The 18546-nt window shown below is 35.9% G+C and overlaps 1 protein-coding gene across 5 annotated transcripts in view; it reads left to right on the top strand.

Moving 5' to 3' along the window:
- ULK4 (unc-51 like kinase 4) overlaps positions 1-18546 on the top strand; it is a 249658-nt gene that overhangs the window by 66017 nt on the left and 165095 nt on the right. For all 5 annotated transcript variants that reach the window (XM_080382620.1, XM_080382617.1, XM_080382621.1 and 2 more), the window contains exons 21-22: positions 7216-7398; positions 13102-13229. In XM_080382620.1, the coding sequence (XP_080238746.1) occupies positions 7216-7398; positions 13102-13229 (311 nt within the window). The remainder of the gene's footprint in view (positions 1-7215; positions 7399-13101; positions 13230-18546) is intronic.

The following is an 18546-nucleotide window of genomic DNA, read 5'->3' as shown; positions in this document are numbered from 1 at the left end:
GTCTCCAGAGAAGGAGACTCCACAACCTGTCTGGACAGCCTGTTCCTTGTGATTCATTGTTTTCTGGAACATCTGTTTTCTTATGCTGGTGATCATGATTTATGTTTGAAACATTTAATCCTTTGAAGAATCAATTAAATTCTTGCAAACTTGAAATTTCTTTTTTGTTTGATGTTTTACATGACAGGTGTTTATTCTCATCACAGACTTGCTTGGAAGACATATTTGAAATCTTCATGTTACTTACTGTAAAATTGTCAGGGCTGGTCTTTTCCCTGAATTTGTAAGTTAATATAGGATGATAACAAGAGAATCAGAGCTATGACATGCAAGCAAAAGGTTTGGAACAAAAAGATTTGTAAGCCAGAAAATATTTAGCAGGGCTGTGAGTTTAACTGTATCTCTTGTTGACAAAACAAAAGCCTTATCCACCAATACAGGTAATATTTTAGAACTGAACAAGTTGACTTACTTTAAATGAAGTGTGATAACTGGATGCTCATTTCCTGAGTAGAGCTCAGGCTCACTAATGAGTTTACTGTTGGCTTCCCAGATGGAAAATGGTAATGTTGCTGCAGCACATCTAGCACTGAGGTAATAAAAGAGTGAGAATTAAAAACACAGCTCAAGTGTGGCTGAAGAGATAAATGGTGGAATAAAATTATAATTTAAAAAAATAGGTATTTATTAAGCATTTACTTCAGTGTGTATTTGTGGCAGAGTCTTGCCTGGGAAATAAACGGCTCTAATACTGGGGAAATATCCTGACCTTTTTGAACAGTAAACTTATTTAGTAAAATACATGTTACAGAAGCCTTTGTTCTGTGGCACCTCCCAGTCTTTGTAAAAACTCAGTCTCAGAACTTTTTATGGATAGAGAGCTGTCAGTCTCTAAAAATGTAAAATATATGTGTAACCTTCATGGAGGGCATTTATTAAGTCTGCTAGGGCATTTATTAAGCCTTCTTTTGAGTCTGGCTAGTAGGCTGCTTTTTCAGAAGAGTTCTTTTTGAGTCTTTAGCCATTTGATCTGTGAATTTTATGCTTACATCATGACTGCATATATGGAAAAAGACAAGATTAGGGCTATGACTTCCCTTACTTATTGAATATTTTAAAAAGTCTGCTCAGTCCTCTCTTCTCCTACTGCTTTTGCCATAACGGATGTTTTGTATCTTGTGCTTTCAGTTCTTGCCAATCATTAGACTGGTGTTGTGGTTTAGCCCCAGCGAACTGCTAAGTGCCACACAGCTGCTTGCTCACTCCTCCCACATGGATATGAAGGAGAGAATTAGAAGAGTAAAAATTCACAGGTTTGAGACAGACAGTTTAATAGGTAAAGCAGAAGCTGTGCATGCAAGCAAAGCAAAACAAGGAATTCATTCACCACTTCCCATCAGCAGGCAGGTGTTCAGCCATCTCCAAAGCAGGGCTCCGTCACGCATAATGGTCACCTGGGAAGACAAATGCCACAACTCCAAACATCCTCCCCTTCCTTCTTCCCCCAGCTTTATCTTGCTGTCATATGGTATGGAATATCCCTTTGGCTAGTTTGGCCAGCTGTCCTAGCTATGTCCCCTCCCAGTTTCTTGTGCCCTCCAGCCCTCTTGCTAGCAGGGCCTAAGAAACTGAGAAGTCCTTAGTATAAATGTTAGCAACAACTAAAAACATCAGTATGTTATCAACATTATTCTCACACCAAATCCAAAACACAACACTGTACCAGCTATTAAGAAAAAATTAACTCTGTTCCAGCTGAAACCAGGAGAACCGGGCAGTTGTTGTTTGCTGCTAGATGATAGATCTTTATTTTTATATCTTTCAACTTGTCCTGAAGTTTTCCTCCTGTTTGTCTGCTATCCACTTGGAGAGCTTTGCTTTGATGTCTACCATACTCTTGCTTCCTACACCAGACTTCTGAGCTGCTCCATTTGTAGGGGCCGGCTGGACAGTTAATGCCCGTTTTGTGTGCCACAGTGAGCAGCTTATCCCAGAGGAAGTCTGAACTACATTCAGACATTGAGCAAAGAGAGATCACCAGAGGAAACGTCAGTGGGATATTTTTTTTAAATCCTCTTGAAAAGTCAATTTCTTCTTGGACAATATAGTATGCTTGAGTAAGGCAAGAGCTTTTTTTTTCTCTGCTCAGTAAGATACGAAAGTTAGACTTTTGATTCTTATGAATGCACTTGTCAGTGCAGACTCACTATAGCTTTTTGTAGCAGAAGGCTCACAGGTTGGTATCATCAGTGCCACATGTTTTACACAGTTTGCCCTTAGATGAGGTTTCTTGTGACTGTAAGAAGAGAGGGTTGTTGTTTGTCCCTCTGTATCCTCACCCTCTTTTGAGATCCCAGATCATTTGATCTCACCAAAGCTGTAAGGTTGAGGTGAACAACTGAGAAATCTTTTCTTTTTCATAGTATTTATGAGATGGGTAGCTAGCATCTCTTAAGCACTACTGGAGTTGCCTTTTTTTCCATAGTATCTGATGAGAAGAAAATCTTTATGCATCTTGTCTGCAAGGTAGGAAAAAGATGTTTAAGAGGAAGCTAAAACCTGAAGAACTTGTTGTAGCCTGGTTTACATTTTTTTTTCTTTCTTCCTTTTTATATCCATGGACAGCTACCAGGACTTACTAGTCAATGAGGCTTTTCTAATTGCCCAGTTCAGTCAAACAGTGTTGGCTTTTGTGTGGCCTTCTCTAAAGGAGATTGAAAGTATCACAGATTTTGAGTTCCTCAGTTCCTTCACCTCTTGTTGCTGCAGGTGTCATAGAGCAACCTGATCTCTGTGGGCTTCTTGCTCACCCAGGGACATTAAATGTAATTATTTAAATGGTAAATTAAATTAATTAAATGGTAACCATATTAATACTGTAGTTCAAAACTGATTCATCTGGCACTCCTGGGCTGGCACTTATAAGGCTTGCAATGATACTAGTTTTGCCAAGCTCTTCCTTCCTGATTTTTTTTTTCCCTTCCCTTTATAATGCAATTCAGAGACATTAGTTGTTAAAGCTTAGCAGTCCTCAAGAACACTCTAGAAGCCCTCTTACAGATGACATGTTTAGGACAAAGCAGTGTGTTTTAGGAGATCATGATAGCTGCAATTACCAGAGTTCCCTAGAGAAACTCAGCTGATTTGTGGGACATCCTTTCAACAGCAGTTGTCAATCTTAAGTAAGAAATGCCTTTTTATCATTCTATTAACTTTTTGTCCTCAAAGTTCCTTAGCAGTGCATGCTTTAATGTTGAGGCCAGCATTTTGAAGAGATGACCAAGTTTGTGTGTGCACACCGAGTTCTGCTGAGGCAAAACATTCTTCAACATCTTGTGCAAATCTGCAGTATAAATGTACTTATGGACAATATAAGAAAAAAAAACCCTATTCCCAACTAACATTTTTTTCCTGTGAAGGCAGTAGGCTTACTGGAGATCATACCTTTCCTTTAGGTAGTTACTGAGGTTTTAGTTATGCTGGAGGGTAGGGCTTGCTCCAGACTGATACATTGGAGAGCTCTGAGGGAAAGCAGCAGTAAAGGGGAACTGCAAGAGTAAGACTTTCACTCTTCTACATCCTTGGTCCAGCTCCTGTGTTTCTTGTTTTTCTGGTCTTCATGGAAATTATTGCTATCCATGTAGCTAGTTCCATCTCTTTCTTCCAGACAGATAGTTTCACACAAGTATGTTTGGGTCTAAATGTGTTCTTGGTTTTTCCCCTGCACTGTTTTGGGGATTGTGTCGTTTGTCAAAAGTCTGAGGTTGAATTGTTTTATACTGCATATGAAGCGAATTGGACAAGGAAGCTTCTGAAGTAGGATACACTAAGGTGGTACTTTAGTCCTGTTGCTCCTTTGTAGTGAAACACTAAAGTATCAGGAGGGTGAACTTATTTGTTGGATTTATTACTCAATGTCTGATATAAATCATGGTTATGTATAAATACTGCTGGGGTATTTGGGTATATAATCTTAATTTTAGAAAAAAATTATCAATGAACATTGAAATCTAGCACAGGCAGAACTTTTACCAACTGAAGTTCAGAGAGATTTCAGTGACGTACTAATTTTTAAAGGAAAATACTAACGTATTCTCCAGCTATATTGTACAATTTTTACAATCATGAAATTGTTGCTATAGGTATGTAGGCATTTTTATTCTGCATGACCACATATATTGAGATCATCAGTGTCCTATTGTATGTTATTATGCAGACATTTCTGCTTTGTTTGAATGTATCCTGAAGAATTTATTCTTGACTGACATCTATATTAACATGTAAAAATATATTTCTGTTCAGAAATACATGTGTCATGTCTTTACCTAGAGCTAGCAGTCTGTCTGCAAAGTATATTAGCAGTAAGGCACTATGGAATTTTACTTATGGTTATTTCAATCAATAATAAAAATACATCAAGGTGATTCTCTATCTTCATTCTCTGGAGTCACAAAATGACACTTTACCTTGTCCTGTCTGTCAGAGGTGGTAAATGGGGACTGTGTCTCAGTATTTGTGCTCACTTTGGAGTCCAACATGCCTCAGGTAAATATCACAAATTTTGCCTGCAGGAAAGCTGTATCTTTTTATCATTTTGCTAGACTCAGAGAAAAAAGTAATTCTGTAAGATGTCAAAGTGACATTCTGACAAGCTCAGCAGCAAGAAGAATATTTTCTTTCTAGTATACTGAACATGTTAATTTTTTTTTTAAATAATTCTTGATTTTGTTTCTAAGAGATTTCTTTTTCTGCTGGGGTAGGAGTAACAAGGCATAAGCCACTTAAGTGGAAACTAATTTGGGAAAGCTCACCACAATCTTTTGGGGGTATGTTTTTGTTTTATTTTGTGTTTTTTATATATTTTATTTATAAAATAATCGGTGCTGAATAGTTACTTTCAGAGACTTGGATATTGCAGATACATTAAAGCGTTCATTCTCAGACTTGAGAGAGTCATGTTGTCCAGCCAACAGACGGCATGTAAGACTGGACAGCAACAGATAGGGCATAGATGATCATAGAATTGTAGATTATCTCACGCTGGAAGGGACTGGTAAGGATCATGATACTAGGGTTGGAGCTGCTGGGAGAAAAGGTGCTGGTTAAGGCTGCGCAGAAAGCAAGGACAGAGAAGCCAATTCCAGGAGAATCTCCTGGAATTCCAGGATCACTCTCATGGTGATGATAATTTCCTGTTCCAATAATGCTGCTGAGAGATAATGGTGTGAGCTCTAGTCTTACCTCTTCTCATCGTTGATTCTCAGTTCTTGCTCCACCACGTTTTGACTTACCTCCATCTGTTCTCTCCAGATGCTGGATCTACTGAAGTGATTTAGGATATTTAGTCTTCTATCCTCCATTAAACTCCATCATCTGCTTTTCTGCTGAAGTGTTGGTTTCCCTCATACGGCAGAGCACCCTGTGACGTACCAGCTAATGGGAGTTTAAAGCTTCTCCCCTTGGCGGTTGGTGAGCTGGAGCATTCCTGCAGTCTCCAAAGCTGCCATATGATCCCAGAAGACAGCCATGTCTTTCCTGTCAGATTTGCCTGAAGGTCATCTGATGGCCTGTGGCTATGGTCACCCTTGTTTGACAAGGTCTGTAGCAGAGAGCTAAGGCATTGGCAAGTCTGCATACACCCCCTTAGCACACCAGGTTCCATGTTGCTTTGACACAGTCCCAGCAGTTCACTGTTAATACGACCCTCGAGGATAAGCTTAGTGAATGCGCATACCTCCTGCCCACTCCTGTTGAGTACTGCCCACTCATGTTGAGGGCTAGAGGTGAGGGGCTGGATTGCATCCTTGGGGAAATAGAGCATGCTGTACTAAGAAACTGAGATTGATAGTCTATGTTTTAAAAGTGGGGGTGGGGGGAAAGTGGAAAAATAAAAGGCTGCAATCGATCTGGTTCCTGGACCAGAAAGTACATGGAAGAACAAGATCAGAGTAGATGAACGGCATCAATAAAATATCTGTTTAAAAATAATAAGTTATTGATTTGTTGTCTTATATGCCTTTTTATTTTTTTAGCATGTTTTGAGTGATGTTTCTGAGGGCACTGGTGAGCTGGGTAGTTTCTGAGGTTCTTACATGGGAAACTTCTCTGAGGATAGTATTCTGTGGGTGTAATTGACTATAGTTTCTCTTAAATGCGACCTTGCTATTGAATGCATACCAAGTAAGTAGCAATTTCTAAATATAGCTGGTGTGAATAGAACAAAGCAGTAGTAATATTGCCTACTTTACACAGAACAAAAGTCGCCTTCAAAGTTTTTCTCTAAAACCAATTCCTATTTTCACGTGAATCAAATAATTGACGTAAACTGCTTTCGTATCGTAACACTACATTCAGGCCAAAGAAAATGAATTTTTAAATGTCTGAAGAGTCTTATTTTCTTTATCTGGAGAGAACAAAAGCAGTTACAGTATCTTGAAGGTTGCATTTCCAGAGGTACCAAAAGGAAAAGCTATGCTGACTTGGAGATGAATCCACCCTCGAGGTTGTTTGGTAATGTTTGTTATGAAACCGCCAACACTGAACACATTTGTGGTCACTTCACTAGAGCGCAGTCAGCATCTGCATTTTCTGTTACAACTGTATTAATCACGGATATTTCTAAATCAACCATTTGGAGAATAATTTGCATGTTTACTACAGTAAACACAGTTCCTTAACAAGTATCTACATCTAAAGTATTATCTTGATCTAAAGATAGTCTTCAGATAGTGATCTACTATATATCAGATTATAGTCCATGAGCAGAAATAGTGGGGAAAGATGCCCATCTCTATGGGGGACAAGAATTTCTGTGCTGTGTGCCACCTCTATTTTCTGCTGCCAGTGGTCTTTTCTAATACAGTGTTACCTGATGCTGCCTCCATCCTGTGCTTGACAAAAGACTCTGTCATGGACTATGCTGCTCCATTGTTATTGTACTCTAGAGGGAAAGAGTAATATGACTTGGTGTACCAAACATTTCAATTTCAGCTGCATGGAGTGTATAGCAACATATTTAGAATAATTCCAGGTCTAAAAATAAAGTAGCCTTTCCTCCTAATAGTTGTTTTATGAATTAAACTATGAATTTTCTATATTCCTGAACTCTTGGAAAAGTCATCACCTGTTTTTATTCCTATTGTTTTTCCTGAGATGATAATTCCATTAAATAATAATGGTTTGGTGTGTTTTGGTTTTTTTTTTTCACTTTTGTAGGCTTTGTGCAGAATTACTCGTTTCTCACCTAATGCTTTCCAGAGTGTTATTGAAAAAGTGGGATTAACAGCTGTACTGAATTCCTTGGCAAATGGAATATGCAAAATTCAGCAGTACATGCTAACCATGTTTTCAGCAATGTTGTCATGTGGGATTCATCTACAGAGACTGATTCAAGAAAAGGTTTGATTTCAGATTAGTATTATTCATTGGCGTTGAATTTCACTAATGGAAAGTTAAAGTTGGCTCTGGTAGTGTTTTTGTGTTTTCAAAATAACTCAATGATAAGTATCTGAAAAGCAGGAAATGAGGAATGTGTTTATGTTGTTTTTATTTGCTTAAAATCTAAATAACAAGGTGTGTAGTTTTTCTTCCTTTCTCCCAGATCTTCAAGAGATGGTACTAATGGGTATATAAATTGCTGCTGCAGCTAGAATTCAATCAATTCAGAAGTTTTTCTTTCTTTCTCCCAGATCTTCAAGAGATGGTACTAATTGGTATATAAATTGCTGCTGCAGCTAGAATTCAATCAATTCGCAAAACTCTAGCCTGACTATAACTGATAATGGCCCTAAGGAAAAACAATAAGGAATGCATGAGGACAGCTATTTGACATAACTGTCTTAGACATTTAAAAGAGAAAATAATGAGTGTCCTGATTGGATCTAAAGCTGTACTTTTTGCTCTCCTTAAAGGACCTTAGGCCAATTTGTAAGTGAAATGTCTTGCAGAAATTAGCATTTTAATAACTTCTGGTTTTATTTTTAGTGTCATTGAATAAAACTACTGGTTCTGATTTATGTCTAATATAATTTTAGGAAGAGGTGATGAAGAGCTTTCTATTTTGATTACCAAATTATTACATGCTTAGGGAAATGGTGTTTATTTTTTTGGCAGTAAGTCTGCACAATTCATAAATGAAAGTAATCCCTCTCTGCTTAGAAAGGATAAAAATCACAAGGAAAACGGGAACTCTAGCTTATGTTTTCATCAGATACTCTCTTGTAATGTATTTTGTAACCTGACAGTCATCTTGACCGTAACAATCTGTTTAGGCTTTAGTTGGGAGAGATCAATTTGGTTTCTCTACACATTGTTTTTAGAACAATGTTTAAATTAAAAAGTAATCCACTGTTTTCCACCCATCACTTCTTGCAGCCTGAAATCGCTCATTCTCTGACTAAAAGTTGTTTCTGTGCCTTGTCAGAATTGCCAGTGTGTTTTTGTAAATGTTTGTCAGCTGTTCTTAAGCTTTCCAGGGATTCCACTACTACAGCACTAACAGGTGGCGAATTGCCCCATAATGTCACAGTTTCTGATAGCGCACATTACTGTCAGTTGGTGGCGTAATCAGAGAAGTATATTCAAAAAATGCTCATTTGAATATTCAGTGAAAGAATGCAACATGTAACAAGCATATGGCTACAGCATGATGTTTTCTGTGAAGTTTGTACAAGATTTATATGGTTAAAAGGACTCTTTCTGATACTGAAATTCTCCTACTTATAGGAAAACAGGAAGTATTTTGTTGGCATGCAGTATGGGAACAGCTGACACTTTGTGGGTTTAAAATTGCTTTGTAATCATTAATGAATTGTCATAGGTGTTTTTTGAGCAAGTGTTGCAATTTTGCAGATTAGAACATGTAGACATTCTTTTGTCTAATAATACAAGTGTGAATAGTACCCAAAGCTGTAACTGAAAAAACATTGTACTTTAAAAATTGGTAGAGGGTCTAGTTTTACTGCATGTGCCCAGATGTGGTAACTGTATCTGCCTTACAGCTCAGATAAATCTGTATCTCATAGAATGTCTATTTTGCTCAAATCAGATAGCAGGATTTTAGAAGAAAAACTAGATTTCCATTTTTCTTGAACAGGATCTAAAACCAGAATCCTGCTCCTGAATTGAACTGCCAGGTACTATCATGTTAGCTGGAGTAATAACATTGTATTGCTGAAAAGTGAATTTAATAATTTATACATTTTTCAATAGTCCATGAGCATGACACAGAAGTGCACCTTAATGAGAGAAGGGAAAAGAATAAACAAGTGGGTAGTGTTGGCCTACAAAGTGTTTTGCTTTCTGTAGTACTCTTGTATACAGCAGCCTAAGAGGCAGAACCTCAGTGTTACACAGAAGGTAGTGATAAAGTTGTGACTAACTTTTTAATACAGCTGCAAACCAACGTATTAAAAGACGCTTAAAGATATAAATTCCAGTTGGAGATCGTTTAGCTTTGTATACATTATCTGGAATCTCTCTTAGCTTACAGACTTAAGGCTGCCCTTGTTTTCTGCTCCCTTCAAGAACAGTGATAAAACCAGTTATGAAATAGAAGCCAGAAGACGAAGAAGTGCAATTCTGTGGTCAGCTACGCTAGTGTAAATCTTCAGAGAACTACAGTAGCTAAAAGGGACTGTGTTTGTCCCTCTCTTGACACAGAGCCTTTCAGTTTCTTGGAAACAAAAAAAGCCAAAAAAAACCCTAAAAATCAAAAATCTTTGGTGGACTATAGCAGTAGACCAAAAAATAATAAATTGCCAATTACTTTCATCTAGCTGTCAAGATTTACCTTTGAATGAGTAAAAACCAGTCACATAACTTTTTGAATGTGGTTAGGTTCTTCAGAGGTCAGATAATGGGATGGGGTATTTTTTGTTTGTTTTTTCTGAAGTACTGGTAAGTAAAATTCTTCAGATAGTTACAGCAATACATTGTCACAATGGCATTGTTTCTTTATTTCCCTACACCATTGACCGTAGTGTCTTTTTATCTTGGTCCTGTCCAATTATGACGCTGAAAAAAAGCATTATACATGTGTTATAAACATTGTCCTCATATTTCAGTTAGTTTTTTCAGTTCTGTGTCTTTTACCTGATTGTGGACAAAGACCTACCTTTGGTGTTCATGGCTTCATCAATATCAGTATGAATTAATAAAAATATATAAATACCTTTAACAAAATCTTTGTAACTCTTACAATATGGAGGCATTTGCAATGTGTAGAGAGTTTGAAAATATGCAACAATACAACAAATGCTCACTATCACAACTTCAGTTCTTGCATAGTGAAATTGTGGTCTGACTGTTTTCCCCTTGTGTAGCCAATTCAAAAACATCATTGCTTTTTGTGATTTGTTTTAAACTTGCTTTGCAGTATTACTAAGTGTCCAATATAAAATAATGATCTTGTTGGAATCGACAGTGCATTGACTTGCAATGAAAAGAGTGTCCTTACCCTGCAGAGTCTCCATGGATACATCAAACAGTTGCAGGAGAAGAAAGAACAATGTAACAGTGAAATTATTAATAATTAATGTATCAGATGGTATTTCAGCCATTTTTAGCTTTTCTGATCTATTGAGTCCTGCAGGTCAGCAAAGATGTGCTTCAGATTTTCTTTGGATAAACTTTTGCTGTTTTGCAGTTCTCAAACCTGCCAGGAAAGCAAATTCCAAAATGTCACATCTATTTCTTAGGCTAGATTATTAGAACATTCCCGGATGCACCTAATGTAACTGATTTTATTTGACAGCTTTGTCATACCCCATGGTAACCCCCACATGTAGCACTGAAATATTCTTGCTTTCGAGACCATGAGGACTAAAAATAGTCAGATGTGTTTTGGTTTGTAGTTGCAAGTGTCTTTGTGATGGTGTTCCTGTACTTACTCTATTGAATCCATTTATGTTAGCAGGCAGTGTTGCATTATATAATACTCTTTCACCAACTCTGAGACTTTACAGGGTTTCTTAATGTAAAAACTTCTTTTGGTTGTTCTGTAGTTTCATTTTAAAAAAAAACAAACACCAAACCCCCCATAAACCCCCACTTTATTAAAATGTCAACCTTTGCTTTTAGTAGATTATAATTTAAGAACTTTACTGCTGCAGGTTCATACTGGAGAAGCTACAAGTCATGCTCCATGAATTGTTGAAGTGTTTAAAGCAGTAAACTTTATACAGCTTATGTATACTAACTGCAAGACTGAGGAACTCTTCTGTTTACGAAAGAAGTTACAGAAATACAACAAAACAGTTCTGGAATAATTAATAGCAGTTTGTTTCTCTGTGATTTCTGTCGTTACTGCCTATGATAACTGCTTTTGAAGACAGTGTTAGAATGATACCAGATCAAAATCTGATGGTTTGTTGGCCAGCTTTTACACTCCTGTTCCATTTCCAGACTCTGTAAAGAGGTATAGTTAATTGTTGCAAAGGCTGTCTCTAATAAATTACATTCAGTGATGATTTTCAGTTTTATGACAACGAAGTTCCTGCTTTTGCTGACAGAATAACTGAAAGGCAATTTGAATAATATTTGGTATGTTAAAGGTATGTTAAATGCACATCACACAGCAGGATTTTAAACTTCTTTATTTCTGATTTTTTTTTGTTGTTGTTTTTTTTATTTTGGGTTGGTTTTGTGGTGGTTTTTTTTGAGAGGGAGAGAGATTTGAAGTAGGGTTTGTGTTTTCAGAACAAGGCATTCTGATCAAAAGCTGATCCAAAAATACCTGCCGACAAGGTCATCTTTGAAGGTGGAGGCTTGGCTTTTTTTGTGGGTTGGTTTGGTTTGGCTTTTTACCAAATAGTCCAGTTGATTGTTGTAGAAGATAACAGGTGTGTAGTGGACATTTGTACTCCTCAGAGGTAGAGGATACTCCATATGGGGGAGGTTGTCCTTTTTTTATTTCTTTTTTTCTCCTTTGGTTCTTCAGGAGTTACAACACGTATCATTGGACAGAGCATAAATGATCCTCATCTTACGCTTTTTACAACTCATAATACTTGATTCTGTTCTTCATAATATGAGAACTCTTTTTCCTTTTGATGATTTTCGGCTTTATTCTCTTGAAAGCTGAGGCAGTACAGATGAAACTCGCATCTTTCCACATGTCAGCCCACATTCCAGAAACAAGAGAAGAAAATCCTTAAAATATACAGGGCAAAATAGAGAGAAAGAATAGAAGAAAGCTGTGATTTCAGAATCCAGTCAGCTAAGCATTGTTAAACTTCTACATGGAAATATTTGTGGTTATTGTGTATTTATCACTACCCTTATTAAACTTTTAAAATTATTCTTTCATTTGTATTTACAGGAAGGAAGAAGTTAACAAGGATCTTAGCATCTTATAAATTGACTTTATTATAGGGCTGGAGAATGATTATAGGATTAGGAAAGTTATGGCTCCTTACTGCTTGTGGTTTATCCTAGTTCTTTCTTTCCAAGTCCTTATTTGGGTTGTTCCTAGAAAAGATGTTATTAACATTATGAACCCAAAATAAAATCAGTTTAGATAAGAACAATCAGAGAAGGTAGAAGCAGTGTTGCCATCTATTTAGAGCATTTGTTGTATAATTTAGTGTCTGATGTAGACATGGTTGTGTCCAACAAAGGTGTTGGTTTTAATCTTCCCACATATATAGGAATTAATAGGCAAACAGTCATGTTTGTGCTGAAATATTTATGTATTCTGAAAATCCTTCAGTCTCCTTTTAAAATAAATATATTAAAGTATCCTACATTTATCCTTAAGGTAAGACATTTTAAAATAAAAGTTTTATCATATTTTGTAGTTAATCTTGTACAATTTTGGACACAGTACATTAGATAGATAGTCCTTACTTGTTGCAGCTTTTGAGAAGATGTACAAAGCAGCCTTGGACTGGGCCAGTCTGTCTTGAATAGAATTTATTTAGTATGTTTTCTGGATATTTTTTTTTTTTTTTGCCATGAGTGACATGAAAAATACCTTAGGAATATAGAATGCACATGCACATGAAAATGAGCAATTTTAAAATGTATACAGTGTTAAAATACAGTGCAAATAACCTTTTTCCATAAAATAAAATTAATGTATTTGTGTTTATTTCCACCAAGGATTTTGTGACTACCATTACTCGTTTACTTGAAAGTCCTTCAACTTTTATTCGAGCAAAAGCCTTTCTGGTCCTTCTACAAGTTTTAATTAATAACAGGGAGATGTTGCTACTCAGTTGTCAAGCAAGGTAAGGTGACAATGGAAGATAATTGGAGATTTAATGGTTATTTTTAAAGTTGTACCTGAATTACTTTAAAATGTGTTGTATTTTTGAGCCAGTGTTTTAGGAGTGACCTAATTTCTGTGCAATACGAATCCTTTTATTCATGAGGATATCAAGAAAAGAACATTCTCTTTTGTCTGGGGTCATCAGGTGATGATTACTCACAAGGGGAAAACGCTGTCTTACAGGGAGACTGTCTTTTAAAGTAACTTGTGATCCCAGTGAGCCATTAGCAAGGAGCAGATTTTGCTTTGGGTAGGGCAAAACAAATACTGCAACAGTGAGTTGTTGGTATAGTGGGAAAGCAAAATAAAAAGGTCTGTCATATACCTTCCTTATTTTGGGGTGTGGTATAATCCATAGTTTTTTCACTATAGACACATAAAATAGTATTTCTCGGCTCTATATGTTGTTTATTTTTTTCTATGTTTTAAAATACTTTGCAAGAAATGACTGCGCTAAAATTATATTTGACTTACGGTGGAATAGTTATTTGAATTTTGGGTCTTCTGATAGCACAAAAATAGTCCCATATCAGACATGAGGAAATTAGACTGTGTTAGAATGTAAATTGTCTCCAGGTGTTGGGGTGATTGGAGAAGTAAGATGAAAGAAATTTTATTTGGATTTGTATTTTCTACTGTTCATTATGAAGAACAGCAAAATGTAGTGTCAACCCAGTTTTAATGGTATTGGGATAAAGCAGGTTTGGAACTGAAAGTAAAAAACAATGAGGCTTAAGGATAGCTGTAAATCTAATTGCATTTACAGCAAATATAAGTTCATATCATATATTGATGTTTGAGAAGAATTAAGATGTATGCATTGGATCTAGAGGGCTGGATTGGAAGGAGCAGGTGAGTTACGCCATGAAGCGTTGTGAGAGGATGTCTTGTGGGATGCTGTTGTTATATACCCCTCCACTCACAAATCTGTAGGTATCCCAATTTCTGTAGATCACAGAGAATAAGTACTGAATCCAAGTTTCTTTTTCATGTGTATCTTTTTATACTTCCAGAAATGTTTTATCAGTTGATGTGTTCTGGTTAGTGTAAAATGTCTCTAATGATTCGTTAGTGACTTTTTGAGAGGTGAGATTTTTAATGACTGCTGCTATTCATATGCTTGTTATAGTACATAGGGCTGAGCTGCGTGTTTGAAGAAATGTCTGAGAGAAGCCCTGTACTGACAGTTACAATTTGTTTATTTATACCTAGGGTATTATGAGAACAGCTTTAATTTTTATCAACAATTTGGACTCTTCTATTTATAATGCTTTGTAATGTGTAGCCTTTCTGAAGAGACTGTGTTGTGAATTTGGGATGTTATTTTGTATTGTGAATTTTGGCTTTATCCTGCTGGTTTTTATCATGATGCTCCAGGCGGAGCTGATTAGGGACCAATACATAATATAACACATTAGGCAAAAAACAGGCAAGCCTTTTAGTAGCTTTATTGAATTGTTAAACTGTTTTTCTTAATTTGTTATGTTTTCTTCATAAATGTTCTTCAGTGACCAGAATATCTCTTGACAGGATAGATCATCTAGACTAAAACTTTTCTCTTGCATCGAGAAGGTGAGATGGCTACAATAGCACGAGAGAGGATAAATGACTCATAGTATGTGGAGACAGCTATTTTCATAATATCCTGAACTCTGGAAAAATTTTATTAAGCCCAGTAGAGATAATGGGTATTCTTTGGCTTATACTGTTGAATTCCTATTGGAGTATTTTAGTTAAATGTCTCCAGTTCTGTGACAGAAAAGTTACTTCAAAATTAAGACTTATAAATTCAAAGTTGCTAGTACAGTAAGCAGTTATCAATTGGATGACTATTGAAAATGTTTGATATATTCAATTCTCTTTATGAAGGTGTTTGATTTGAGAAATATAATGAGTATGTAGTAAAATGTGCATAATTTCTACTTATTAGTTTGTCTTTAGCTAGTCCCTGTAACAGGATTTATATTGCTTTAGTTTATAAAATCTGTTTATGATAAAGATAATAAGTATAAGGCAATTTTTCAGCATGCATCAGTTGAAGGATCTGATGCAGATGCCAAAGCAGCCAGTAATAACTGTTTCATGGCAACACTACATATGTCTTTACAGCTTCAAGTTAAATCTTGTTTGACATTGGAAAAGGCTTTTGTTTAGTAATCAAAATTATACATAATTTTGCAGAGATTTTTGTGAGTGGTGATTTTGGGTGGGGTTTTTTGTTGTTGTTTTAAATCTTCATCCTTTTTGGTTAACACAGGTTAACTAAAAACAGATTTTTGAATTGTTGGGGTAAATGGCCTCTATATGTCCTCAGAGCATGCAAGACATTTAGATTCTTGGAGGTCTGTCATTCTCTGTGAACTTAGTGAACTGAAGAGAGAAGTAGAGGGAGGACTGCTAGTGAGAGACCTCCTGCATTTAGGTTCAGTCATCTGGCGCCTACATGAGATGCTGGTGAAGTCGTAACTGAATCTTATTGATACCTAAAGCTGATTTTAAGGATGTTGGTGGTAAATGGTGGAAGGGAATGAAGGAATTTTAGAAAACAGTTCTTAAAGAGACCTTGAGTAGTTGCAGAGTCTACTCTTCTGATCCAGGCCAAGGTCTATTATGCTTGAGAAATATTTTTTAATGATTGGTGGAAATTGGTGGGTATTCATGACTTCTTTTTGACAGGTGTTCTAATTGTTAGCTATTAGTAACACAAATTAAAAATTCTTGTTGTTTGCTCATTGAAATGTCAATTCTACAGGTTAAGCACAGACAATAATGTAGCCTCTTTCCTTTTACAGTGACTTATGTATATTTGAAGACCATGTTTTACCATGTCTCTGCTCGGTCTTCTGAATTTTGACTAAATCTTTTTTTTTTTTTTTTTATTTATCATCTTTATAAATGAACAGTTCTTATTCTGTTTAAGTAGTAGACTTTATTCACATTCCTATTACTCAAGACTGTTAACTCCAATTCTGTTTTTGCTCCACTCTTCACATCCTTTCTCAGAAAACTTGGGTTGTTTTCCTTTTTTTGTGTAGGTCACTGATGGCCATATCATGCAATACAGATACTTGAAGAAATCTTTTTAAAAATCAAACTTGGCTTCATAGACAGTGTTTTATTCCTTATCATATTTAACTTATCTATAGTAACACTTACATACTTATCCATGTATTGTTGAGTGCAAGACAAACGTGTGCATTATGCGAGTTGAATAAATGTATTTCCGTAGGCATAGTTTTGCCCATTAGACAAAACACTGAGATTCTTCAGGCAATAAAAGTAACTGATCAGTTCTTCTACATGTGACTGAGGAATTTGTCAAAGGAAAATAATGATACTAATGCTTTCCTGCCTGTATATGGATCTGTACATTTTTCTCGAGAAAATGTATCGTTGAAAAGTACTGTCAGGGAAGAAATACTTATGTGTATTTTGAGAAAATCTTTATGTGAAAAACAGTTTTGTGATGGGAGGGTCAACAAAAAGAGAGAATGCATGAGTTTACATAAACTTTGTATCTTTCCTCTCAGAATAAATGAACATATTCTGTATGCTTCTCAAATGTGATTAACTAGTAGAACATGCTTTTTAAAAAAGAACCGCTGTCCCATCCCACGCCCCCCTCCAAGAATTCCCTTCATGTTGAAGTCTGTTCAGCCTATTTTAAGTAAAACTGAAACAGATCTAAACATATTTCCATATAGAATCAGATGACTGTTAAATCACGGAAGGGTTTTCTTCAAGAAAAAAATCCATACAAACTCTGATCTTTGAAAATGTTTTTGTTAAAAATTAAACAGTTTTTCAGTAAAATTTACATGGTTGTCTGGAAAACCTAGAGGGCTTTATACACTTTTTAAATTAAAACTTTTTTTAAAAATTAAAAAAAAAAAATTTTAAAAGGAAAATTCTATTTGAAGCATAATGTGAGGTATTTAGGTAGTTGTCTTCTCCCAGACAAATCAAAATTCCTTGTAATCTAATACAATTCCCAGAGAGTGCAAGAAAAATAAAAGATGTCCCCATAATCTCTGGGAAGTGCAGCTCAGTGTCTTGCATCTGGGCTATTGCAGAGGTGAAAGGTAGTTGGAGAAGGGTCTTTTGATTTATCTCTATCTTTGTTTTTGTAGCACAGTTCAGGAAGGATAAGGTGAGTCGTAGTATTCCATAACAGTCATGCATTGTTTATATTCCATAACAGTCACCATTGTTTAGAGACGTCATCCTGAAAAATGCATTCTTAGGTGTTTTTTAGTTTTCTGACTAAAGTGGCTTTTTGATGGAAATACATAGTTCCTGGGATAAAATGTTGTGTTTGTACGCCCTGCAGTTTTGTTATGTACACTTGAGACAGTTTAAATAAGTTATTTTCATACTTCTATAAAAGAGCATTTATTATAAGAAGGGGTTTAAAAAAAAATAAAAAATGCTGAAGTACAGTCTCAAAAAGCAGAGCATGAATTTCACTCACCAGTGAATGATGGTTCTTTGCACAGGACCCCCAGGGAGTTTGAATGTGAAACAAAGATGTCAATATTATGCCCCTAAAGGGAAGTCTGGCCCTTCTGTCTATTCAAATGAGCATTTTAAAATATTGCCTGAAGCATTCTGTTACAGGTGTATTATTAAAGCAATCTCTTGTAAGTTAGCCAATGGCCAATAAATCAGTTACCATAGTTTACTGTGAGAAATGTCATTCTGCAGAACAGCATAGCTACGCAGCACTTGTCAGTTCGAGTGTAAGCATGGGGTTTGTCTTTGGAGATCTTGAACACCAGATTTCTAGAGAGAGGATGTAAGGCTAGTCTGGACTTTTATCTCTTTCAATATGGCTGTTCTAACTAATGCTAACATTTTGATAGGTTGTAGTATGATCTATGTAACATGATTTATGTAGCATGATTTTTCTTGACTGAAAAATTAATCTCCTACACTGACATAAATTGTTCTTGCTTTTGGAATTCTTGATGTCTTTATTCTTTTGCTCATATTGCACATATAGGTCATATATTTCAAAATAAAGTTAGTTTTAAAATTAGTATATCTCTGTCTAAGTCTGCAGAGGGATTCACTCCTTATGTTAACTTCATATATTAATTTAAACTGGTAGAGTTGCTCTTCTTTACAGTAGCTTAAGGGCTGCTTTCCTCTTGTTTGTTGACTCAGTCATTTGTGTTATTTTAAAAACTGATTTATTTGAAAGAAAAAGTCTAAAATTTCAACAGAATTGCAGAGCAACAGAGAACTAATATATTGTCTTGATTGTAAGCACAGAT

This window comes from Falco punctatus, assembly GCF_963210335.1.
Source record: "Falco punctatus genome assembly, chromosome: 4".
NCBI lineage: Eukaryota > Metazoa > Chordata > Aves > Falconiformes > Falconidae > Falco > Falco punctatus.
This window is presented reverse-complemented; position numbering and strand designations above follow the sequence as displayed.